Here is a 26353-nt window from a genome sequence, read left to right as displayed (position 1 = left end):
TAATCCATGTGTCAGACCAAGAAGAAGACAAAAAACCCTATCCCCTGCCCTCACAGATTTCACACATAGATTTGAAAGTGGTAAGGGCAACGGGGACAAGTAGGCTAAACGTGAAGAGTGCTGGGGCTGCGATTGTAATTAGGGGGGTCAGGAAGCCTCCCTGAACTGATGTTTGAGTAAAACTGGAAGTGAGGAAGCAAACCTTGCCGATCAGTATCTGAGAGGAAGCTGGGGGAAGAGGAATCAGCAAAAGGGATGAGCCCTACGCCTGACTGGACCACAGCTAACGCGCATTAGTCTAGAGGGGCCAAAAACGAGGAGAGCAGGAGAGAGGTAAGAGGTGGCGGTGCATCCTTGCCATGGAGATAAAGGCCTGCTCATAACGCAGAGGGTTGAGCACCCTGGTAAAAGCAAAGCCGTGTGACACAGAGATCACCAACTGGGAGGCTGAGGAGTGTGGGCTTGATTCCTGGTTCTGCCACTTCCTACACAACCTTGGGCAAATTATCTAACTACCACTTCTGCATCCTCTTTTTCTCATTTCCAAAATGGAAATAATACCTTGTAGGTGTCTTAAGAGGATCAAATAAGGTAACTCTCAAGCCTCTGACACAATAGTATTTAATAGATAGAAGTTATTGTTATCATAACTCAACCCAAAAGGGGGCAGGGAGGATGCAATAGTCCCCAGTTGGACCAATCTTGAAATGCTTTGGGTACCAATATGTTGAAAAGTCAATGCTCAATATCCCATTTTAAAAAAGAGAAATTTCAGTGAGAATTTCTTGATTCAACTGTACCTTTTTTCTCAAACTACCTATGAGCTAGTTTCTATCTCAGATTTATATGATGGTCATCTTTTCCCAATGCTAAGCAAAATTAAAGTTTCAAGCCTTAGTTACTTTCTAATTTTTTAAAATTAATTTTATTTATTTAGTTTTGGCTGTGTTGGGTCTTCGTTGCTGTGTGTGGGCTTTCTCTGGTTGTGGCGAGCAGGGGTTACTCTTCGTTGTGGTGTGCAGGCTTCTCATTGCGGTGGCTTCCCCTGTTGCAGAGCACAGGCTCTAGGCACGCAGGCTTCAGTAGTTGTGGCACGCGGGCTTTAGTAGTTGTGGCTCGTGGGCTCTAGAGCGCAGGCTCAGTAGTTGCGGCGCACAGGCTTAAGTTGCTCTGCGGCATGTGGGATCTTCCCGGACCAGGGCTCGAACCCGTGTGCCCTGCATTGGCAGGTGGATTCTTAACCACTGCGCCACCAGAGAAGCCCAGTTATTTTCTGATTTTAAAATGTTAATTTCAACTACTTGCCTACCTAAGTGATAGCAGACAACCAAACGAGTGAACTAAGAAGCAAACCAAGTGGTGAAAAACAGAAACATCGCCCATCTGCTGTTCAAAAACTTTTATTTTGTTGTTAACGTGTGGAAAACTTGCTATATCTAAAATCATCCCCTGTGTTTAGAGATACACTTAAATAAACAAAATGAACCTGAGCTTACAGGGCAAAAGTACTCCTATGTTTTCAGTTCCCTGTTAAATTGCAACCATGAAAAAAAAAACAATGTGCATTTTGGTGTCCAAACCTTTTCTTATCCTAGACAACTTCCTCTCAGACTTGGTTCAGAAAAGGATAGGATGCTCTGCATTTATGAGCTCTAAGCTATCTTCACTTAGCTTTTCAGATTCTTTGCGGAATAAGATATAAACAAATAAATTGTCCAGACTGGCTTCGTGCCCTGCCAGGCTCAGAGGCACCTCCGCTAGCTGCTGCCCTCCACTTCCAGCACCTCTTCCATGTGACTACCTTAACTGGGCTTCAGATCCTGTTCTTAACTCTGACTTGCCTCTTTCATTCCCAAGCTAACCTGTAGAGATACTTTTTCCAATCAGCCAGTCCATTTAGCACATATTGTGTGCCACCAGATTCAGGCGTAAGGGATGCTGTTCCTCTTTTCTGTATTAATCCTGCCTCGTTCCATCTCTCCCTTGGCTAGATTTCTAGAGCACCTCGAGATCCCCTTCCCCGACTCCTAGGATGGGCTGGCCAGCACTTGCAGAGATGGGAGTACAGTAAGCCCACATCCACAGGGAGCAGCCAAGGCTCAGATCATGTTGGGCCACAGGTTAAGATGAACAAGTCTCGAGTCAGAATCAGAGAGCCAAGAAGTCAGACCCTGGGAGCTAAGATCAGACAAAAGCAAATTACAGGGAAGAGGAGGAAATTAAACTTGAGCAGTTGTCTCCCACACTCATTCGTCTTTGAAGCATACCTTTCTAGACGGTTGGCTTGACTCAAATTGTGTTATTTATTATCTTGCTATGAAATGTGGTTTAATAAATATTTTACTGAGAGCAGTATTATTTTTGAGATGTGGAAGCCATAATAAGGTTATATTTTCTGCTGGTAAAATTGTTCCTAGCTTGTATAATTTTATGTTGGAATTAAATACATCAGTAATTCATGGTTCTAAAGGGCATCATGGTTTTGAAATGTTTGGTCACCCTAACATGTTTGGAAAACCACTGTTGAGGAAAATAGTACAAAGGCAAAGGGCAAGCTAACTGAAAAAAGATTCCAACTCAATTCAGCAATGTTGTAAATGGTTACGACTTTAACTGTGTTATGTCTTTGAAGCTTTTATGTTAGCTTATTCTTTGTCAAATATATATATGTATGTGAAATATGTGTGTGTGTGTGCATGTTTGGTGAAGCATCATATACATTTCTAATTGCTGTTTGTAAGTCAGAATTAAATTATAAGTTACTATGGTTTTGTATTATAGTCGCTTCCTCTCATTTTCTATAATTATATGGACAGAAAGGTAGTATTGTTAGAAAATTATACCGTATTCTAATGATGATATATAACCTTTAATTCTCATTTTTATGGAATAAATCATGACTAGAACAGGGTTATGGGTCCTATGAAAAGAACCTCAGTTCTTCATTTATTTTCTTGTTTGTTTTGTTTTTCGAAATCCAGGGGATGTCAATTTGTATTAAAAGTCTGTAAGCAGTGATCATTTTTTTTTTTCTTTTTTTGTGGTACGCGGGCCTCTCACCGCCGCAGCCTCTCCCGTTGCGGAGCACAGGCTCCGGACGCGCAGGCTCAGGGGCCATGGCTCACACCCCCAGCCACTCCGCGGCATGTGGGATCTTCCCGGACCGGGGCACGAACCCGCGTCCCCTGCATCGGCAGGCGGACTCTCAACCACTGCGCCACCAGGGAAGCCCGCAGTGATCATTTTTTAACATATAGAAATATTGAATCAGTATCTTGGGCACACAGAACTAACATAGTGTTGTAGGTCAATTATGCTTCAAAAAAATACATCAAACAAACTAATAAAACAAAAGAAGGAAAAAAAAAGAGTCTAGTAAGTATGTCCACCAATTCCATAAGTAACTAGGAGTACTTTTATTCTTATGTCCAATTGTAAATCCAGACTTTGACATAAAATAGGAAAAGATAAAAGGGTGAACCTTCCTAAAGAATTTTACTGACCATTTTGTAGATCTAAGATTTATTGTTCTGTATTTTTAGGAAAAGTGTTACCTTGTTTACAAAATGTTTTTAAAATATTAATTTTCTTTTAAATAGTATCCTTATTCAAATCCATGATCTTAACAAATTCTTTAAAGAATTAATGCGATGAGAAAATAGGTAATAATCACCAGAGAATATATTCAAATAAAATATTTGTCTTCAGTTTATACATTTTGTTCTAATAGAAATATTAATCAGATTTATGATTTAAGTATTTATGCCTCTTACTAAATATGTCTTTTAACTCTGGCATTGTTCAGAATACTCTCAAAGTAATTATGATCTCTAAAAAAAATAACTCTGTTTTATTTTATTTTTTGTAGGTGAGCTATAACTTGGCCTAAAATACATCAGGCTTGTGAATCCAGAGGACATTGCTTTGTTCTCAAGAATCTACAGCACCCAATCAAAATTTAGACATATTTAGCTATCAGAGTAAGAGTTACCCTGTTCCAAGTTCAGTTCATTCCCTGTAAACAAAAGAATATAATTATTGTTCCTGATTATTATAGATAGAGATAACAGTCAAAAATTTTAATAACAGACACAGCACAGCACCCATCAATCAGAAGGGATTGATTGGAGGGAGGTCCCAGAGCCCCTCCCTATTTCTCCATCCTATACTCCACACCCCCATCCATCCCTCCACCCCCACCCCCCTGGCATTACTCTTTCAGTTGCTAGATCTTGGGGAGGTCATGGGGTGGTAGTAGGGGGATTGGGAACCAGAGTGGCTATTTAGTTTCCAGTATGGCATTATCTCAGCATTTTAATAACCGGTGTGGCTATACTGGCATCCTAGCTGAATGTGAACAGTGGACAGGTAGGTTTATACTTCAAAGTGTGCCATGAAGAGTATTAATGATGTAGCATTTCTTAAAAGAATGCTCCACTGTTACCTCCAGGAATTTCTTCTGTGCTGATAATGTTCCCTTTTGCAAGTCTTGTTGCAGATGTATGGGCAGTAATAACGACCACAGACATGCCTCTTGGCAGACCACAAAAGTAAGACAGACCCCAATTGCAGAGATGTTAAAATGTGAAAAAAGGTGCATCACAGAATCAATGAACTACACTTCAAGATATGTTTATTTCCTTTCTGCTTCCATCAATCCCCTGTCTTCCCCAACACCCTGAGCTTGCCAACTGTAGTTTTGTTGACCATTTCAGGATCAAACTACTGAGATTCACAGGAGATTACTTTATTTGCATTGTCTGTTTACATGGGGAGTTACGGGTTTGGATGGCCACAGGAAAAGAACTGTTAGTGCATACTGAAAGGATGTTTTATTAATTCTAACCTTTCCCAGCCCAAGTAACCTTGTTGTGTGTCACAGAGAATGCCCTCTCTTTAAGGAGCTGGAATTGCTGGGAAAGCTTTGGGGACTTCTTGGTGCTGGTAGAATTTGGGCATTCAATTAGGGTATTTTAATCCTTGGAGATTTGGGGATATTACAAATTATATGTGATATTCTATATCCTGGAACAATTCATATTAGGAATATAAATATATATTTATATTAGGGATTCATATTAGGAACATAAATATATATTTAGGGAGAAAAGCAAGAATGCAAACAGTGCTTACTGGTTTAGGAAGAAAGCTTAGCAGCTTTACAATGGGTACATCAGCAATGTAAATAGAAAAGAGAAAGGCAGATTTACCTGATATAAACATACTGCTCTCCTCCTCAAATCTCCCTCCACTAACTAAGTAGCACCTATGAAAGGGCTTTGTAAACTGTTGAGCACTAGACAAATGTGTGCCCTGCCTCCACGGGGGGAGGGATCACGAATCCTCATTTAATTTCTACCTGTGCCCAACTCTGAGCACTTTCTCTAAGCTTTCTCCTCATTTCTGATTTCAAAGAAAGGTTTAACAAGCAGGAACAGAAATAATAATGTGTTTGATACGATGTAGGAGATATTCAGAAATAATTGTGTTTGTACTCCCTACAACTTAACTCACATATTCTTTTGTAGAATTTATTTAATCTCTAAATCCTCTTCCTTCTCTGGAACTAGTGCTCCAGAAATAAAACTTCTTTTCTGTTCTCTTAATTAATTAAATTAATTCATCTCTTTTTACACATTTATTTTTCTCTTCTCCCTTCAGAGGCTCTAACGCTTTCCTTGACTAAAACTTTTTGGGTTACAGAAGTCCTTCCCTTGTTGGCATTTTATTTTGAAGTGCTTATTTCAATTCAACAAATATTCCAACGGTAGTATTGCTGGAGGGTCTGTGTTAGATGCTGCAGGGGGTAAAATAATTAAATGGCACAGTCCCTGACAGCACCTGCCTTCAAAGGGCTTTGTTGCTAATAAGGAAAAATAAGAAGGCTGCACAAATAACTATAATGCAAGGTAGAGTGCATCATACAGGTACAGGAAGAGATTACACTGTAGACTGGTGAGGATTTCCTCTCCAGAGTCCTGTGATCCTTGTTGCTTGCTTCTGTCAGTCATTACAAGTACACCTCAGAATTGTCTCTCTAAATGTTACAAAATTATTCTTTCCTGCAAATCTGTTGGTTTTCTATTGCGTTTCCCCCTCTATCTCCTAAATTCATGCTTAGACTCTGCAAAGATGCTTTAGGTTATTTTTTGTTATTATTGTTTGTTGTTTGTTTTTTTTTTTTTAATCAAAACCAGCCATGGTAAGAAACTGTAGCTTAACTATTGTTGTGTATCTGCTTTGAATGGCCTTGACCTTATGAGTTGACATTCCTGCCTTTGATTTCCATGTCCCTTCACTTGGTATACAACCCTTCTCTGCCCCCACTCTTGACCATGGCACATATCTGATGGCCTCAACAGCGGCACCTCATTATATTTGTCCTTTACCCACTTGTTTCTGTCTTGATATCTCTGGAAATCCAGACAGTAAAATTCCTCAAATCACATAGTTTTCTCAGTTTTACCCTGTTTTCCTTTTTCTCCTTCCAAAATCTCAAGTTGACCTTAATCCAGGCTTCTCCAAGAATAAAGTTCTTTTAATGTTTAGCCACACTTAGGGGGGAAAAAAAGTAATAAAGTCTTCATAATTCTTGGGAAATTGTGTTAGTGTAAAGAGATACTTCCCATGATGTTATACGTTTATGGGGAATCTGAGAAAAAAACACATCCATACCTTTCTTGGTTGACTACCAAATGGACAGTTTTTACCCTTTTTCTTCACTAGCAGAACCCACATTTTGCTCAGGCTCCTCCTACTGGGCATATCCTTAAAAGGAAGCTGGAGTTAGATCTTGATCTCATTTCCCTTGACAAACCCAAGTTTAGATATGGACATGAGATGGAATACTGGCCAATCAGATGAAAAGGAACATCTTCTGGAGGGCTTCAGAAAGTTTTCTTTACACAAAAATGAAGATGCTGTTTTCTTGCTTCTGGACTTTGTCACCTGCAAGGAATGCTAGAAAACATGATTGCCACTTAGCATCCATGATAGGAGAATAACTGACCGGTTGGAGACCACAGAAAAGGGAGATGAACAACAGTCTCATCCCAGAGTCCTTGTGTTAACCAACCCCTGGCTCTTCTACAACCAGACTTCTTGGGTGAGATTATAAATGTTCTTATTGTAGGCCACTATTACTTGGGTTTTCTGTTAATTGCAGTTAACTGCAGATTTTTGTTCATTACAGATATGAATTACTTCTGAAATACACAATTTTTTTAAAAAGCCCAAAACAGAAGTCAAGATTATATTGTCCTATAGGACATTAAGGAGTATTGTATCTAACCTAGCGACCTTATTTCAATAGTCTTTCTCCACTGCCTCTGAATCTCTTTCTCTGATTCTCCTGGAACCAACTTCACCATTTTGTTGATATCCTCATTAATGAGTTGAAGACATCTTTGACATGTCTTCATTCTATATTTTGAGTTACTATGTGACTTTTTGAAAATTGTACTTAAATAGTAACACTATGATTTAAATTTTTCTGCTGAATTTTAAAGTGGTTTTTCACTTCAATTTAGTTCAACTCTTATTTACAGAATTCCTGTGTCTCTGGGGTAGGAGATGCAAAGGTAGAATATAGGCGTGAGAGGAGAGACTAAGAAGCATTGTAAGGTGTTCACAAGTGATTTCCAGGCTTGCTTAGTAGCCACTGGGTGCCCCAAGGATTGCTTTGGACTATGCAAAACAGCCTTCCAGGAGCCTGTGTTCATTATAAAGGCTTTCCAGGAGCCTGTGTTCATTCACGCGTCTGATGATATAACTAGAAAATCTTATAGGTGGTTATCAGACACAATTGACATCCTAAAAAGAAAAACTGTTAAGGCACCAAATCTTGTTGGATACAACCTATTTATCAATAATCAGTTATTATAATGGATTATTGAGGGCAACACTCCTTCATAGTTCCTATGGGAAACAAGGGGTTTGAAGTTTTTACTTTGAAATAAACAAATGGAAAGGACTAAAAAAAACTTTTGAGGACTGCCCCTCAAAATTCTGGCTACTTCAGTCTCAACAAATGTCATTAATAGACCATACTGAAATCCATTTCAACATCACGGAGACTGTTACTAATCTGGAACTTTACCCCCTTGAGCTTTTACTCTTGGATTGAATAATAATTCTATATATTTTCAGAGCACTTTGCTGTTTACAGAGACGTCATGCATTCTTTCATTAGGTGTATTAACATCCCAGTAACTGGCAGGTGAGGTTCAGAATCAGGATTTTGAATACCTAGATCTTGGATTGCCACAACTAGGAAAGCTGAATTGCAGTGTTGGCTCTTTTCTGGAAACATTCTAACAGCTATGGGCAAGGTAAATTAAAAGCCCTCGGCGCAAGTCCTGAATCCCGGTTCCACCATCTCCTTGTTGCTTAGTCACTTTGTGACTTAGTTTCTTTGCTCATTAAATAAGCTGACCAGTCGAAGCCCTGCCTTTCTAGGTATTAAATAATCAAGGGGATGGACTTAGCACGGAGCTCAGCACAACCCAGCACTGCTCAAAAGACAGCAGTTAATCAATACTGGGTTGCCATTCTCCCTTCCCGGGAGCCCCAAGATGTCCAGTGTGCCAGGGCGTCAGAGGCCAGCGGAGGAGGCCACCGAGTGGCTCACGCCGGTCGAGGGCACGCTCCTCCCCTCCAGAAAGCTGCTCCACTCGGCTCTCACTCCGCCCACAGAGGGCCGGGGCGGGGACGTCGTTCCCCTGGAAACGGGACGCGGCGGCTCAAGGCTCGCCAGAGCCCTGGCGAGTTGCGCTCGCAGTGCGCGCAGACGCCGGCTGCCAAGTGGGAGCAGGTGTGGGACTAGCGGCCGCGCTCCCGGTGATCGCTGGAGGAGGTGGGCGCCTCTCGGAGCGCGAGTGTGGAGGTGGCCTCGCCTACCCGGGGCTGGACAGGGGCGCGCGCGTGGAGCCGGCCAGCCCCGCGTCCCCTCGGACGTGCTGGATGGCAGCCCAGGTGGCAGCCCGGGAGGCGGGAGGCTTCCGGGAAGTCCCGACCCTTTGCCTAGACCCGGGCGCCGGCCCGGAGGCGGTGGGCCTGGTGGAGTATGAAGAGGAGGACGAAGACGAGGAGGTGGCGGCGGCCAGGAGAGCGCGGAGTTTCGCCCAGGACGCGCGGGTGCGCTTCGTCGGCGGCCGTCTGGAGCAGATGCTGGGGCTCCCGGAGGAGAAATGGAGCCAGCATTTGGAGAGCGAGGACAAGCGGCAGGTCCTGGGGGAGTTTCTGGAGAGCCCCAGCCCCGCCTGCCTTGTGTTCAGCGTCGACGCCGTGGAGCGGCTCGCGGCGTCCCAACAGGTAAGGGGCGACGGGCGAGGGAACCAGGTCACGCCTCCCGCCCAGCCTGACGGACACTTGAGCGGGACAGGCCAGTTGTGCTTCCTTGGGTTCTTTCGGGGCACATATGCGGGCGCTTTAAAAAACTTCAATCAAGTGCCTGCCGAGAGTCCGCAGAAACCCCCACGTGTGCCCACTCTGCTGTTAAGTGGTTGTTGGTTAGTTTTCTAGAAGGTCAGCCTTTGGGCCTGCTTCACCCGGATAAAGCAGGAAAAAGCAGCGCGTCCTTCAGCTGCCTGGGCGTGAGGCGCGAGGTGAGTTCTGTTTGCCAGATAACTTTAAATCGCTCTTGTGTCACTCCGGAGCCAAATGTGGTGTTTGGCGGAGCCCAAATAGCTTGTCATGGCTCAGTCTGCCTGTCAAGCACACTTCATCCCAACGAATAATACTTAGGACTCCTTTTAAAAAAGAATTGCCCGGGAATCTGCGCTCAGGACAGTTCTCTCTCCCTCTCCCTCCCCACTCCCTTTTCTCTTCCTTTTTTTTTTTTTTTTTTCCTTTTACCTTTTTAAATCTAGACTTCTTGTACACTTGAAGGTTAACGTATCACCTACGATCACAGCATTTATACTTAAAGAGTTTGCGAAGACTTTGGACCAAGATTTACAATCTTGAGATGCCTCACTGTCAGTGTTGTAAAGTGATGCCATCATCACTAGATGTGGTCGTAATAATGGCGGGGAAATAGGAACCCAAAGAAAGAGAGTCACTGGAGTTAGCCTTAGGGTTTTGTGAGTTCTGAATTGTTTTTGTTTTGCTACTCTCCTAATTTTAAAAGTTTGTCAGTGGAGTGGACAAGAACAGTTTAGTATTACTTAAGTTAAACAGTCATGATATCTGAAGAAATGACCTGATAGTTATGGAAATGTTAGAATATCTTGATTAAACACTGCTTTGAGTATAGAAATACAATTTAACCTCTTGGTCTTTATCTCGGTTTGGCTTACTTCTGAACAAGAAAATGTTACACAAAAGAATAACCTTTGCTAAGATGGAAACATTCTAATTTCTTCCTGTATTTGTTTAATTATGAGACTTTATGGTATATGATGATCCTAATTGACATGCTTTTGAAAGGACATTCCACACCAATAATACTGTGAAATTAACATTATAAAAGAACAAAGAAAATTGTATAAACTTTGCAGAAGAGCAGTGGAGCAATCTTATTTATAAAGGTAGGTAAGATGCCAGGTTTTGTTTCGTATGCTAGCAATCTACTTACAAGTTAGATACAGCAAATCCTGCTTGTTAACATGGAAGCTACATTGTGGAGTTAAAATAATTATGTTACTCTTGTTTCAGATTCCAAGAGATGCAAAACATAAACTTATTTATATTGCCAAGAAGAGTACTGAAAACATTGGAGTAAATGATTTCTCTCAATCGGTTTTATTTGGAGAGTTACCTGCCTCATCCCTTGGACATGTAACTGCTTTCCTAGACGAGGTACTGGTCTATCCTTAATATTTCATTTATCTTTATGACACTTGGAATTATTCAGGACAACTGTGGCTATTAAAAAGAGAATTTAGAAGCCAGTCATCTCATTAGCCAGGTGGACGGAAAATGATAGTATTTAGGCTGTTCCTGAAATGAGCTGATATTGATGCTGATGTTCAACAGGTGGTAATTTGCAGGATCCTCCTTTTCCTCTCTTTGTAAATCATGGAAGAAATTAAAAAGCAGCTTGAATTGAATAGGCTCCTGTACTTAGCTATAGGTATTAAACTTCACGTTCAGAGTAGAGACAAATTTACCCTTTGGAAAGGGGTATTATCAGTTTTTCAGATTCCTGTTAGTTTCTAAGTGCACTCATGTTAGATAATGGGAAAGGGTAATGGAAATAATGTATTAGGAATGACTGCCTTAAAATTCCTCTTTCTCTCCCCTTAAGTCAGAGAAATGCTCTCTAAACCCGTGTTACTGGCACTCTAATGTGCATTAGAACCACCTAGGGATTTTGTTAAAGACAAACTGATAAATGAGGTTTGGAGTGGGGCTGAAATTCTACATTTCTAACCTGGTGCCGATGCTGTTTGTTCATGAACCAGCTTTGAGGAGCAACATACCAAATAACTAGGTTTGGCAGAACCAGAGCAGTGGTTCTCAAACTTTGCTGAACATTTGGACCACCTGGGGAACTAACATGCCTCGGCCCAGGTCACACCTCTTACCAATTAAATCAGAATGTCTGGGGGCGGGTGGGAGCCAGGCTGCAGTAGTTGTTAAAGATCTCCAGGTGACTCTAATGCACCCCAAACTCTGGGAAACACTGGGTTAGTATCAGTAAACCAGATTTCAGTAGCCAAAGCAGTCTTGCCAAGGCCAATATTTAACATAGGAATAATTGCCAACATACTTTTTTACTAATGATTTGTCAATCTCCATCTTTCACACCTCTTCTCCTTCCTGAGTCTCTTCTGCTGTCTTCTTGAAAGGAGATGTTTTCTTGCGGTCTCTGGGCTAACTAAAGCTTCTGTCCCCCAACTTCAGTTCTACCTTGGTTTCACTCCTCTTCTGTTGAATTTACATGGTTTTAGTTGATTTCATGGAGATAACTAGGAAGAGAGTTTTCTGTCTTCAGCACTTGAGACAGTTTTCGGTATGTAGCAGGTGTTCAAGAGATTTTTATTGAACTGAATCTGATGAAAGGATTTCACATGTTATGTGAATGACCTTTGGTCCTGTGAATCCAGGCTGCCATCAGCTGGCCTTGGAAGGGCAAGGCAGCACTCTTCATTGGAATTCTTACTCTGTCTGTGTACGGCGACAGAAGATACAAAACCCTTTCCAGTTCCTCGGAATTTAACTCAATACCAGGGTCTGCATAGTCCTCTGAAAAGTTTAAGTGAAAGAGAGTAAGCTGTCCCTGAGCACACCTATAGAAGGCACAGAACATTCAGAACCTCACGGGTTTAACAGGTTTGGAAGATTCTCATTTATTTAATTATGCTTGAGGATATGAGCATTGGGAGGAAACAAGTGAGGACGTCACACTCAAGATGTCACTTGGGTTTCTTTATGGACAAGGCTTAAATTCAGAATGAAGGGGCCCTAAGGCAATACTATAGATTTTTAGATAAAGTTTTCAAAGCTTGTCTTTGCTTAGTATCCACAATGGCTCACATAATTGGCTAATTAACTGTGGCTTACGATGTTTGAAGGACTCCCAAACTTTTCTCTCCAGGCAAGATCTCTCTCCCAAATTCCAAAGAGCTCCATATGCCTGCCTGACATTCCACTTGGGGTGCAATAGACATTTCATACTTAACATTCCAAGTTGAGCTGATGTTCCCCACCCTGTGCTGTTTGGAATTATTCCCAGAATAATGGATGTGAACTCCATCCTTCCAGATGCCCAAACCAGAAAAACCTCCTAGTCAGCCCTGACTCTTGGCTTTGTCTCACACTTTATATCCATTCTGTCAGGAAATCTTCCAAGTTCTGCCTTCAAACATACCCAGAATCAGTTCCCCTCTCGCCTCCATTGCTACCACCCTGGTCCAGCTCATCATTATCTCTCACCTGTGCTAGTAATAATCAGCCTCTTAATTGGTTTTTCTGTTTCTATATGACTCCCATCTAGAACCTATTCCCAACACAGCAGCTAGAGTGATCCTTGTTGAAACACGAGAAAACATGTCACTTTCTGCTCAGACCCTGCACTGGTTCTCCTTTTACTCAGAGTAAGGGCCCAAGAGCTTATAGCAGTCTAGACTTTGCATTGTTGCTCGTTGTGGCTCAACAGTATCAGCATCAGCTGGAAATTTGTTAAAACTGTAGAATCTCAGGCCCCACCCCAGAGCTGCTAAATCAGGACCAAGAAGCACAGGTGATTCTTAGGATTGTTAAAGGATGAAAGCATCCGTTAGACTTCTCTGTGATCTGACCTCCGCATGACCTCTCAACTCATCTCAGTTGCTAACTCATGGCTTACTTGCATTTCCTTAATTGTCTCAGGCACACTGGTGCCCCAGGGCCTTTGCTCTTGCCATTTCTTCATCTTCCCCAGAATCCACTCAGCCAACCCCTTCATGTCTTGCAAGTCTTTTTTGCTCAAATATCTATTTTCTGTGAAGCCACCCTCCAGGTGAGCAGGGATCTTTGAAGGGCAGGGACTTAGGGTCAGGCAAGTGAGAAACCCACTTCAAGAACAAAACTTCCAGAGAGGTAGGGAGAAACAAAAACAACCCAGTAATCAAGAGGAGTAATAATTTAAGGCAGTATTATTATTACTATTTTGGCTGTGCCATGCAGCTTACAGAATCTTAGTTCCCCAACCAGGGATTGAATCTGGGCCCTCTGCAGTGAAAACACAGAGTCCTAGCCACTGGACCCACCAGGGAATTCCCAAACGCAGTATTTTAAAAAATAAAATTTAATGCAGAAAAAAATCAACACTTGAAGTAAAAGTAGGATCACTAACAGTGCCATGCCAAGTCATATTAGAGGCTGAGGCAAAAGGTCAGTAATACTCATCCTGTCTTTACTCAAAAATGTTGATACTTTATTCATCAATTTTGGATTAGCTTTTACTTTAAAAATATTTTAAAATATTATTCATCTCAATTATTGAGGTTTGTTGGGGGTTTTTTTTGGTGCCCTCTTATGCTCCAAAGTGAGTGCCTTACTTGCCTTACAGTAGTCCGAGCTCTTAATCTTTGTTGCTCACTGATGAGTCCCAAACACAAAAGACTCTGCCTGACACATAGTACGATCTAAGTAAGTACTTGTTAAACAAATGAAGGTTAAATAAGGGCTAAAGATAGCCTGTTCTTATAAGAGACAAAACACTGAAGCGGCAAGATATTTCTTTAGAGAAAAAGCATTTGGTGTATGATCTCTGCTATCTCCATTTGAATTTTTTGGACATTTATATGAAAAGGACACTTTGTGGGAAATTGTATGCTAAATAAGCCCATAGTTGTCATTTGTTCATTTAATCAGAACTTAATGAATATCTGCTTGGTGCCAGTGACTGAACACACCTGGCAATTAGGACGTTTCTGCCGTCGGAAAGCATGCAGTGTGAGCCAGCAGTGATATGATGTGGTGGATGTAGTGGTTTTAGCAGGATGCTGTGGCGCCTACAGGGCTGGCAGGGAAGGTGGGGGAGTCTCAAATAGGATGATTATAGGTCTTGGTTTGCTTGGGGGCGGTTCCACTTTCCTCCTGTTACAGATCAGTTAACATCTCGTTTTTATTGCTTGTTTTTACTCTCTAAAGCATTCTCAGTTGTATAGTAAGTTACTTGGTCCCCATAGTGTTGAAGGACAGGAGGCATAGCTAGATGTAGGAGAGGGAAGAAGGGAGAAGCAGTGCAAAGGCACAGAGGTGAGGAAATGCAGATTGCATTTTTATTTTTTTATTTTTTATTTATTTGCCATACGCGGGCCTCCCGCTGTTGTGGCCTCTCTCGTTGCGGAGCACAGGCTCCAGACGCGCAGGCTCAGCGGCCATGGCTCACGGGCCCAGCCACTCCGCGGCATGTGGGATCTTCCCGGACCAGGGCACGAACCCGTGTCCCCTTGCATCGGCAGGCAGACTCTCAACCACTGCGCAACCAGGGAAGCCCCAGATTGCATTTTAAAAAATGGACTGCATTAATATGTTTAGATTGGGGAAGAAGAGCTGGAGGGTGGTGAGAAATAAAGCTGGAGAGGCTGATTAGAAAATTAATCAGCATATAACTTTTTTATCCAATGGTTGCCACCAAAGCCGGTTGTCAAACTCATATCCGTGTGTTTACTGGAAGATGGTAGCAGTAAGGCATGTTCTGTGAAGGTTTTTATCAGGACAGGCTTCAGCGGAAAGTTTTGAAATCAAATGGTCATTTATGACTTGCATTCCAAGCTAAACAACTTCTGTCTTTCTGGGTACTTTGTATATGAAGAAGAAAAACATTTAATGCAAGGATTGGTGAACTGGTGACTCAGTCAAGGACGAGGAGGGACTGTTACTGAGGTAGTGATTGGAATGAAAAGGGTTGAGGTAGTTTTCCAGTGCTGTGGTTCTTAACTGGGGTAGAATAAAGAAGGGATGGACCAAGTGTTTGAAAGGAACATGGGGAAGGTCATTTGACTATTTTTTCTCGTTTAATGACCTAATATACTCTCACTTGTATTCAGTGTTGTATAGTCTTTGAAGTTTGACTCAGATATACAGTGATTAAAAGTAATTTATGTTGATAAGCTGGGACCTTCCAAACTTCTCTCTCCAGCCTTGATCTCTCTCCTGAACTCCAAGCTTAGACTTCCACTGCCCTTACGGACATGGCACTTGCTGTGTAATAGACATCTCAAATCCAGCTTCTCCGAAATTTTACTCCCGATCTGCTGCTCAACATTATTATGTGTCCCTGTACATTATTATTTCTAACTGTATTATATAATTAGCAAAAGTATTAAAAATGGCATGTAGTTATTTCCTTAAGTATTATGTTGACCCAAATCTTGAAAGAAACAATAATTGTAAATGCTTATCAAGCCAGAATGAAAGTTATGATTTGATTTTTGTAGTTAGTGTCTGGGGCCCATTCCTAGACATTTCCGTTTAAGAAGTCTGGCAGAGGACCAGGCTCCTGTACTTTGAAAGTGTTTGTCTCACAATAGTCTCTACTGATTTAAGAACCACTGTAAAAAGAAACACTCCAGATTTAAAAAGAGATAAAAGAAAGGTGAGTAAAGAGAACTCTAGCAAAGGCACCATGGCTCTTTTATCTGTAGTTGTATATCCCCTAGTAAACATGTCCAAATTATTTTGGTTCAGAGAAAGTTCACGGATTTTTCTTATAAGTCATAAAACCTAGACCAAAAAATTTACAGCTGAAGACAAAAGCCCAGGTTAATTGAATTACTTTGTATACAGCTTGTTGATAACAAGATTTATTGTCCTTAAAGAGCACATCCCAGGTCAATTTGTTCTAAATGATGTTCATGGAGTTACTCTTGTTGCTCGCCTAATTGCTCTACAAAGCATGGGGCTCAGAATTTCCTAACAATTTTATCTACAGCTTGTGACACGAATATTTAATTTTAAAAGAAGTTGGCCTCGTCACAGAACAGTAAATAGAGTGAAGGTTTGAAACAGTATCTAGTAAATTAGAAATGTTGAAGAACCAGAATTATCCTCAACCCTGACTTTTAGAAAAAGCTGTCGCTATTGGGAATTTAATCTAGAAAGCAGTTTTTCAGTGGATCAGTGCATGTTCAGCCCAGTAAGATTAAACTCTTCAGTCTGGTTTCCAAAGTTCTTTATGAACCTTCCCAGCATTTCTCACAGCCCCACCTCTTAGGGCTGCTGGCTCTAGTTTCAGGCAGACCAGACTGGAACTTTCTCACAACCCTACGCCTGCAACCCTCAGTGATTTTGCATCAGTGTTCAGTTTTCTGCCTGCCCTGCCTCGTTCATCTTAAAGATTTTAACCAAGTAGCAAGTTTCCTGGCAAGTCTTCCCTAATAACCCTCCTGGCCAGAGATGGGTGTTTCTCCTGTGTTTCCACATGACACAAAAACGTGCCTTTCATGGCAGTTCTGATATCGAGGTACCTAACCCACGGAGCTCATAGAAGACACGCTAGTTCCTTTCTTTTTTAAAATTTATTTTTATTCAAGTATAGTTGATTTACAATGTTGTGTTAATTTCTACTGTACAGCAAAGTGATTCAGTTATATATATATATTTTTTTCATATTCGTTTCCATTATGGTTTATCACAGAATGTTGAATATAGTTCCCTGTTCTATACAGTAGGACCTTGTTGTTTATCCATCCAATATATAATAGTTTGCATCTGCTAACCCCAAACTCCCAGTCCATTCCTCCCCTACACTCCTCCCCCTTGGCAACCACAAGTCTGTTCTCAGTGTCTGTGAGTCTGTTTCTGTTTCATAGATAAGTTCATTTGTGTTACATTTTGGATTCCACATATAAGTGATACCATATGGTATGTCTTTCTGATTTACTTCACTTAGTATGATAATCTCTACGTCCATCCATGTTGCTGCAAATGGCATCATTTCATTCTTTTTTTATAGCTGAGTAGTATTCCATGATATATATATACCACATCTTTTCTTTTTTTTAACATCTTTATTGGAGTATAATTGCTTTACAATGGTATGTTAGTTTCTGCTTTATAACAAAGTGAATCCGTTGTACATATACATATGTCCCCATATCTCTTCCCTCTTGTGTCTCCCTCCCTCCCACCCTCCCTATCCCACCCCTCTAGGTGGTCACAAAGCACCTAGCTGATCTCACTGTGCTATGAAGCTGCTTCCCACTAGCTATCTATTTCATGTTTGGTAGTATATATATGTCCATGCTGCTCTCTCACTTTGTCCCAGCTTACCCTTCCCCCTCCCCATATCCTCAAGTCCATTCTCTAGTAGGTCTGCGTCTTTATTCCCATCTTGCCCCTAGGTTCTTCATGACCATTTAGTTTTTTAGATTCCATATATATGTGGTAGCATACAGTATTTTTTTTTTCTCTCTCTGACTTACTTCACTCTGTATGACAGACTCTAGGTCCATCCACCTCATTACAAATAACTCAATTTCATTTCTTTTTATGGCTGAGTAATATTCCATTGTATATATGTGCCACATCTTCTTTATCCATTCATCTGTTGATGAACACTTAGGTTGCTTCCATGTCCTGGCTATTGTAAATAGAGCTGCAATGAACATTTTGGTACCTGAGTCTTTTTGAATTATGGTTTTCTCAGGATATATGCCCAGTAGTGGGATTACAGGGTCATATGGTAGTTCTATTTTTAGTTTTTTAAGGAACCTCCATACAGTCCTCCATAGTGGCTGTATCAATTTACATTCCCACCAACAGTGCAAGAGGGTTCCCTTCTCTCCACACCTTCTCCAGCATTTAATGTTTGTAGATTTTTTGATGACGGCCATTCTGACTGGTGTGAGATGATATCTCATTGAAGTTTTGATTTGCATTTCTCCAATGATTAATGATATTGAGCATTCTTTCATGTGTTTGTTGGCAATCTGTATATCTTCTTTGGAGAAATGTCTATCTAGGTCTTCTGCCCATTTCTGGATTGGGTTGTTTGTTTTTTTGATATTGAGCTGCATGAGCTGTTTGTAAATTTTGGACATTAATCTTTTGTCAGTTGGTTCATTTGCAAATATTTTCTCCCATTCTCAGGGTTGTCTTTTGGTCTTGTTTATGGTTTCCTTTGCTGTGCAAAAGCTTTTAAGTTTCATTAGGTCCCATTTGTTTATTTTTATTTCCATTTCCCTAGGAGGTGGGTCAAAAAGGATCTTGTGGTGACTTATGTCATAGAGTGTTCTGCCTATGTTTTCCTCTAAGAGTTTGATAGTTTCTGGCCTTACATTTAGCTCTTTAATCCATTTTCAGCTTATTTTTGTGTATGGTGGTAGGGAGTGTTCTAATCTCATACTTTTACATGTACCTGTCCAGTTTTCCCAGCACCACTTATTGAAGAGTCTATCTTTTCTCCACTGTATATTCTTGCCTCCTTTATCAAAGATAAGGTGACCATATGTGTGTGGGTTTATCACTGGGCTTTCTATCCTGTTCCATTGATCTGTTTCTGTTTTTGTGCCGGTACCATACTGTCTTGATTACTGTAGCTTTGTAGTGTAGTCTGAAGTCAGGGAGCCTGATTCCTCCAGCTCTGTTTTTCATTCTCAAGATTGCTTTGGCTATTCATGGTCTTCTGTGTTTCCAAACAAATTGTGAATTTTTTTGTTCTGCTTCTGTGAAAGATGCCAGTGGTAGTTGGATAGGGATTGCATTGAATCTGTAGATTGCTTTGGGTAGTAGAGTCATTTTCACAATGTTGATTCTTCCAATCCAAGAACATGGTATATCTCTCCATCTGTTTGTATCATCTTTAATTTCTTTCATCAGTGTCTTATAATTTTCTGCATACAGGCCTTTTGTCTCCTTAGGTGGGTTTATTCCTAGTTATTGTATTACTTTTGTTGCAGTGGTAAATGGGAGTGTTTTCTTAATTTCACTTTCAAATTTTTCATCATTAGTGTATAGGAATGCAAGAGATTTCTGTGCGTTAATTTTGTATATTGCTACTGTACCAAATTCACTGATTAGCTCTAGTAGTTTGCTGGTAGCATCTTTAGGATTCTCTGTGTATAGTATCATGTCATCTGCAAACAGTGACAGCTTTACTTTTTCTTTTCTGATTTGGATTCCTTTTATATCTTTTTCTTCTCTGATTGCTGTGGCTAAAAACTTCCAAAACTATGTTGAATAAGAGTGGTAAGAGTGGTGAGAGTGGGCAACCTTGTCTTGTTCCTGATCTCAGTGGAAATGGTTTCAGTTTTTCACCATTGAGGATGATGTTGGCTGTGGGTTTTTCATATATGGCCTTCATTATATTGAGGAAAGTTCCCTCTATGCCTACTTTCTGGAGGGTTTTTATCCTAAATGGGTGTGGAATTTTGTCGAAAGCTTTCTCTGCATCTATTGAGATGATCATATGGTTTTTCTCCTTCAATTTGTTGATATGGTTTATCACATTGATTGATTTGCATATATTGAAGAATCCTTGCATTCCTGGGATGAACCCCACTTGATCATGGTGTATGATCCTTTTAATGTGCTGTTGGATTCTGTTTACTCGTATTTTGTTGAGGATATTTGCATCTGTGTTCATCAGTGTTATTGGCCTGTAGTTTTCTTTTTTTGTGACCTCTTTGGTTTTTGTATCAGGGTGATGGTGGCCTCATAGAATGAGTTTGGGAGTGTTCCTCCCTCTGCTATATTTTGGAAGAGTTTGTGAAGGATAGCTGTTAGCGCTTCTCTAAATGTTTGATAGAATTCGCCTGTGAAGCCATCTGGTCCTTGGGCTTTTGTTTGTTGGAAGATTTTCAATCACAGTTTCAATTTCAGTGCTTGTGATTGGTCTGTTCCTATTTTCTATTTCTTCCTCGTTCAGTCTCAGAAGGTTGTGCGTTTCTAAGAATTTGTCCATTTCTTACAGGTTGTCCATTTTATTGGCATAACGTTGTTTGTAGTAATCTTTCATGATCTGTTGTATTTCTGCAGTGTCAGTTGTTACTTCTCCTTTTTCATTTCTAATTCTATTGATTTGAGTCTTCTCCCTTTTTTCTTGATGAGTCTGGCTAATGGTTTATCAATTTTCTTTATCTTCTCAAATAACCAGCTTTTAGTTTTATTGATCTTTGCTATTGTTTCCTTCATTTCGTTTTCATTTATTTCTGACCTGATCTTTATGATTTCTTTCCTTCGGCTAACTTTGGGGGATTTTTGTTCTTCTTTCTCTAATTGCTTTAGGTATAAGGTTAGGTTGTTTATTTGAGATGCTTCTTGTTTCTTAAGGTAGGATTGTATTGCTGTAAGCTTCCTTCTTAGAACTGCTTTTGCTGCATCACATAGGTTTTGGGTTGTTGTGTTCATTGTCATTTGTTTGTAAGTATTTTTTGTTTTCCTTTTTGATTTCTTCAGTGATCTCTTGGTTATTAAGTAGTGTGTTGTTTAGCCTCCATGTGTCTGTATTTTTTTCAGACTTTTTCCTGTAATTGATACCTATTCTCATAGTGTTGTGGTCCAGAAAGATACTTGATATGATTTCGATTTTAAACTTTAAAGTCCCCTACTATGATTGTGTACCTGTCGATTTCCTCTTTTATAGCTGTTAGTATTTGCCTTATGTATTGAGGTGCTCCTATGTTGGGTGCATAAATATTTACAGTTGTTATATCTTCTTCTTGGATTGATCCCTTGATCATTATGTAGTCTCTTTCTTTGTCTCTTGAAATAGTCTTTGTTTTAAAGTCTATTTTGTTGTTATAAAGCAGAAACTAACACATCATTGTAAAGCAATTATACTCTACATGATGTTAAAAAAAATTAAAATTAAAAAAAATAAAAATAAAAAAATAGTCTATTTTGTCTGATATGAGAATTGCCACTCCATTTTTCTTTTGATTTCCATCTGCATGGAATATTTCTTCCATCCCCTCATTTTCAGTCTGTATGTGTCCCAAGGTCTGAAGTGGGTCTCTTGTAGACAGCATATATACAGGTCTTGTTTTTGTATCCATTCAGCCAATCTATGTCTTTTGGTTGGAGCATTTAAGCCATTTACATTTAAGGTAATTTTCGATATGTATGTTCCTCTTCCCATTTTCTTAATTGTTTTGGGTTTGTTATTGTAGGTCTTTTCCTTCTCTTGTGTTTCCTGCCTAGAGAAGTTGCTTTAGCAATTGTTGTAGAGCTGGTTTGCTGGTGCTGAATTCTCCTAGCTTTTACTTGTCTGTAAAGGTTTTAATTTCTCCATCTAATCTGAATGAGATCCTTGCTGGATACAGTAATCCTGGATGTAGGTTTTTCCCTTTCCTCACTTTAAATATGTCCTGCCACTCCCTTCTGGCTTGCAGAGCTTCTGCTGAAAGATCAGCTGTTAACCTTATGGGGATTCCCTTGTATGTTATTTCTTGTGTTTCCCTTGCTGCTTTTAATATTTTTTCAGTGTATTTAATTTTTGATAGTTTGATTAATATGTGTCTTAGCGTGTTTCTCCTTGGATTTATCCTGTATCAGACTCTCTGTACTTCTTGGACTTGATTGACTATTTCCTTTCCCATATTAGGGAATTTTTCAACTATAATCTCTTCAAATATTTTCTCAATCCCTTTCTTTTTCTCTTCTGATTCTGGGACCCCTATAATTCGAATGTTGGTGCATTTAATGTTGTCCTAGAGGTCTCTGAGACTGTCCTCAGTTCTTTTCATTCTTTTTTCTTTATTCTGCTCTACAGTAGTTATTTCCACTATTTTATCTTCCAGGTCACTTATCCGTTCTTCTGCCTCAGTTATTCTGTTGTTGATTCCTTCTAGAGATTTTTAAATTTCATTTATTGTGTTGTTCATCATTGTTTGTTTGCTCTTTAGTTCTTCTAGGTCCTTGTTAAATGTTTCTTGTATTTTCTCCATTCTATTTCCAAGATTTTGGATCATCTTTACTATCATTATTCTGAATTCTTTTTCAGGTAGACTGCCTATTTCCTCTTCATTTGTTTTGTCTGGTGGGTTTTTGCCTTGCTCCTTCATCTGCTGTGTGTTTCTCTGTCTTCTCATTTTGCTTAACTTACTGTGTTTGGGGTCTCCTTTCGCAGGCTGCAGTTTCGTAATTCCCGTTGTTTTTGTTGTCTGTTCCCAGTGGCTAAATTTGGTTCAATGGGTTGTGTGGGGTTCCTGGTGGAGGGGACTAGTGCCTGTGTTCTGGTGGATGAGGCTGGATCTTGTCTTTCTGGTGGGCAGGTCCACGTCTGGTGGTGTGTTTTGGGGTGTCTGTGGACTTATGATTTTAGGCAGCCTCTCTGCTAATGGGTGGGGTTGTGTTCCTGTCTTGCTAGTTGTTTGGCATAGGGTGTCCTGCACTGTAGCTTGCTGGTCGTTGAGTGGAGCTGGGTCTTAGCCTTGAGATGGAGATCTCTGGGAGATTTTCGCCGTTTGATATTACATGGAGCTGGGAGGTCTCTTGTGGACCAGTGTCCTGAACTTGGCTCTCCCACCTCAGAGGCACAGCCCTGATACCTGGCTGGAGCACCAACAGCCTGTCATCCACACGGCTCAGAATAAAAGGGAGAAAAAAAAAGAAAGAAGATAAAATAAAAGTTAGTAAAATAAAAAATAATTATTAAGAAAAATAATTTTTTAAGTAATAAAAAAAGGACAGACAGAACCCTAGGAGAAATGGTAAAAGCAAAGCTATACAGACAAAATGACACATGGAAGCATACACATACACACTCACAAAAAGAGAAAAAGGGAATAAAATATGTATATCATTGCTCCCGAAGTCCACCTCCTCAGTTTGGGATGATTCGTTGTCTACTCAGGTATTCCACAGATGCAGGGTACATCATGTTGTTTGTGGAGATTTAATCCGCTGCTCCTGAGGCTGCTGGGAGAGATTTCCCTTTCTTTGCTTTGTTCGCACAGCTCCCAGGGTTCAGCTTTGGATTTGGACCCGCCTCTGCGTGTAGGTCGCCAGAGGGCATCTGTTCTTCGATCAGACAGGAGAGGGTTAAAGGATCAGCTGATTCGGGGGCTCTGGCTCACTCAGGCCGGGGGGGAGGGAGGGGCACGGAGTGTGGGGCGAGCCTGTGGCAGCAGAGGCTGGCATTACGTTGCACCAGCCTGAGGCGCGCCGTGTGTTCTCCTGGGGAAGTTGTCCCTGGATCCCGGGACCCTGGCAGTGGTGGGCTACACAGGCTCTCGGGAGGGGAGGTGTGGAGAGTTACCTGTGCTCGCACACTGGCTTCTTGGTGGCCACAGCAGCAGCCTTAGCGTCTCATGTCCGTCTCTGGGGTCCACACTTATAGCCGTGGCTCACGCCCGTCTCTGGAGCTCCTTTAAGCGGCGCTCTGAATCCCCTCCCCTCGCACACCAGGAAACAAAGAGACAAGAACAAGTCTCCTGCCTCTTCGGCAGCTCCACACATTTTTCCGGACTCCCTCCCGGCTAGCCATGGCGCACTAACCCCCTACAGGCCGTGTTCACGCCCCCACCCCAGTCCTCTCCCTGGGATCCGACTAAAGCCTGAGCCTCAGCTCCCAGCCCCTGGCCGCCCCGGCGCGTGAGCAGACAAGCCTCTCAGGCTGGTGAGTGCCGGTCAGCACCGATCCTCTGTGCGGGAATCTCTCCGCTTTGCCCTCCGCACCCCTGTTGCTATGCTCTCCTCCGTGGCCGTGAAGCTTCCCCCCTCTGCTACCCACAGTCTCCGCCCGCGAAGGGGCTTCCTAGTGTGTGGAAACCTTTCCTCCTTCACAGCTCCCTCCCACTGGTGCAGGTCCCGTCCCTATTTTTTGTCTCTGTTTTTTCTTTTGCCCTACCCAGTTACATGAGCAGTTTCTTGCCTTTTGGGAGGTCTGAGGTCTTCTGCCAGCGTTCAGTAGGTGTTCTGTAGGAGTTGTTCCACATGTTGATGTATTTCTGATGTATTTGTGGGGAGGAAGGTGATTTCCGTGTGTTACTCTTCAACCATCTTGAAGCTCCTCCCCTACCACATCTTTATCCATTCATCTGTTGATGGACATTTAGGCTGTTTCCATGGAATACACACTGTTCCTTACTAATCTCCTAGCTCAACAAGTATTGGGTACAAAGCAGGCAATTGTAATAATAATACAATTTGGAAAGATTTGTTTTATCCCCATTGGAAAATAAAATAAAATTTCAGTTTGTTTTTAGTTAACTAGAAGGTTGTTTTCTCAAAATCAGCTTTAAAAAGGTGGAATACCTATTTTCTAAGCATTTTAGCTAATGGAAATTTTATAGGTAATGCTGATGGTCTGGACAGATTGTGTCAGGAAAATGTTTAATTAGTACATATTGAAAATGAGTGAGGAAGCAAGAAGAGACCAACTTCATTAACTCAACAAACTCTTACTAATTACGTAAGATATGCTGGGCTTTGGGAACACAAAATAATTTTGGAGTATTTTCACACATATAATTTCATTGGTATTTCCAACTTAATGGTGGAAGGAGTTCAAAAAAGGTTCATATGATTAAATGAACATCTTTCTATCAAAATTTAATCCACTGGGATGTCACCCAGGGCTGGAGAAGATTAATTTACTCTTGCCTCCATGTGATTCAAGAAGATTTTTTACATTACTATACCTGCCTGTGTGCGCAGTTTGCATTAAGAAAGCAGTTTACTTACTTGACATGATTTTGCTTATTTCATGCAGAGTTTAAGTTATTGGGAGCCTCCATAAATGTTTGATAAATGGGTAAATGAATGAACAAGTAGTATAGTATTTCCACTTTGAATTTGTCTAATTGATTAAATCTAAATGGGTCACTGACTTTGTCATCTCTTTGTAGATTTGATATCACAGGAGGATATTTATGAAATTGAAATTGGGTGGTTTTGTTGCTGATCTTGTGTGACAAGAAAATCTTTGAAGGAGCACGTTGTGTATAAATTAATTTCACTGCTTTTTAAAATGTTTCTCTTTCTCTAGATTTTAATGCCAATTATTTCTAATAAGAACAACCATAAATCCTGGTCCTGTTTTATTTCACAAGACATGGAACGTCACATAGAAGTCATGAAAAATAAAATGCATATTTTTAGGGGCAAAATGTTGAGAAGAACTCTTCTACCAGTTCCCACTATTGCAGAAAATGTTGACCTGGATGAGAAATATTCAGAGACCAAGTACGTAATGATATGGTTTACACAGGATATCAACATGGAGAGCCAGCACACCCATTTAATATCATAGCCCCAGCAAACTGTTAGCAAAATATCAGAATTATTATAACTACAGCATATTTTTAAAAATAATGTACAGAAACACCATATATATTATTTCCTTTCAAAGTATTCTTTCTAAAAGCAGACTGTACAAAAAGCAAGCAGTACCAATTGCCATAATGTCAACAGTACTCTTCGAGTAAAATGTTTTTGAGGACATTATGATTCTTTAACAATTTTTTAAATGTTAGAGACATGCCCATGACAGAATAACAATGTCACAACTCAAATTGAGGCTATAAAAATAATAGATGTGATTTTGAAGAATTTATATTTAGAAAACTAGCTTATGGATTCATAAAATACCTATTAAAATTCAAGTCCTATCCTTATTTGGATGAAATGATTCATTTTTGTATTTTTAATCATTTCAGTGTTTGTAGACTAGAGCCAAATGAAAGGACAGTACTCCATGCAATTGAATCAGTGGTTATTAAATGGTCGCATCAAATCCAAGAAATTGTAGAGAAAGATTTAGTGCGGTCTTTACTGAATGGTCTTCACTCAGATCCTCAAACTGAACTGGATTTCTGGATGATGAGGAGAGAGAACCTAGCATTCGTTTATGATCAAGTAAGTTGAGAGCCCTCGAAATTGCTTGCCAGTTGAATTAGCAAAGTCAGTTGTAGAATTTGGTCTCCAAAGCCATGATTTCCAGTAATGTTAAAGGTTTAATACACTGTCTTTGAAC

At 40.6% G+C, this 26353-nt stretch overlaps 1 protein-coding gene across 1 annotated transcript in view; it reads left to right on the top strand.

The window, feature by feature from the left end:
• Positions 1–8961: 8961 nt before the first annotated feature.
• Positions 8962–26353, top strand: part of DNAH11 (dynein axonemal heavy chain 11) — a 315873-nt gene continuing 298481 nt past the window's right edge. The window contains 4 exon segments of the mRNA XM_065883652.1: positions 8962–9312; positions 10657–10800; positions 25367–25563; positions 26046–26235. Of these exon segments, the coding sequence (XP_065739724.1) occupies positions 8962–9312; positions 10657–10800; positions 25367–25563; positions 26046–26235 (882 nt within the window).

This window comes from Phocoena phocoena, chromosome 9 (assembly GCF_963924675.1).
Source record: "Phocoena phocoena chromosome 9, mPhoPho1.1, whole genome shotgun sequence".
In the NCBI taxonomy this organism is placed as follows: Eukaryota; Metazoa; Chordata; class Mammalia; order Artiodactyla; family Phocoenidae; genus Phocoena; species Phocoena phocoena.
The sequence above is the reverse complement of the archived record's forward strand: the minus strand, read 5'-3'. Positions and strand labels throughout refer to the sequence as shown.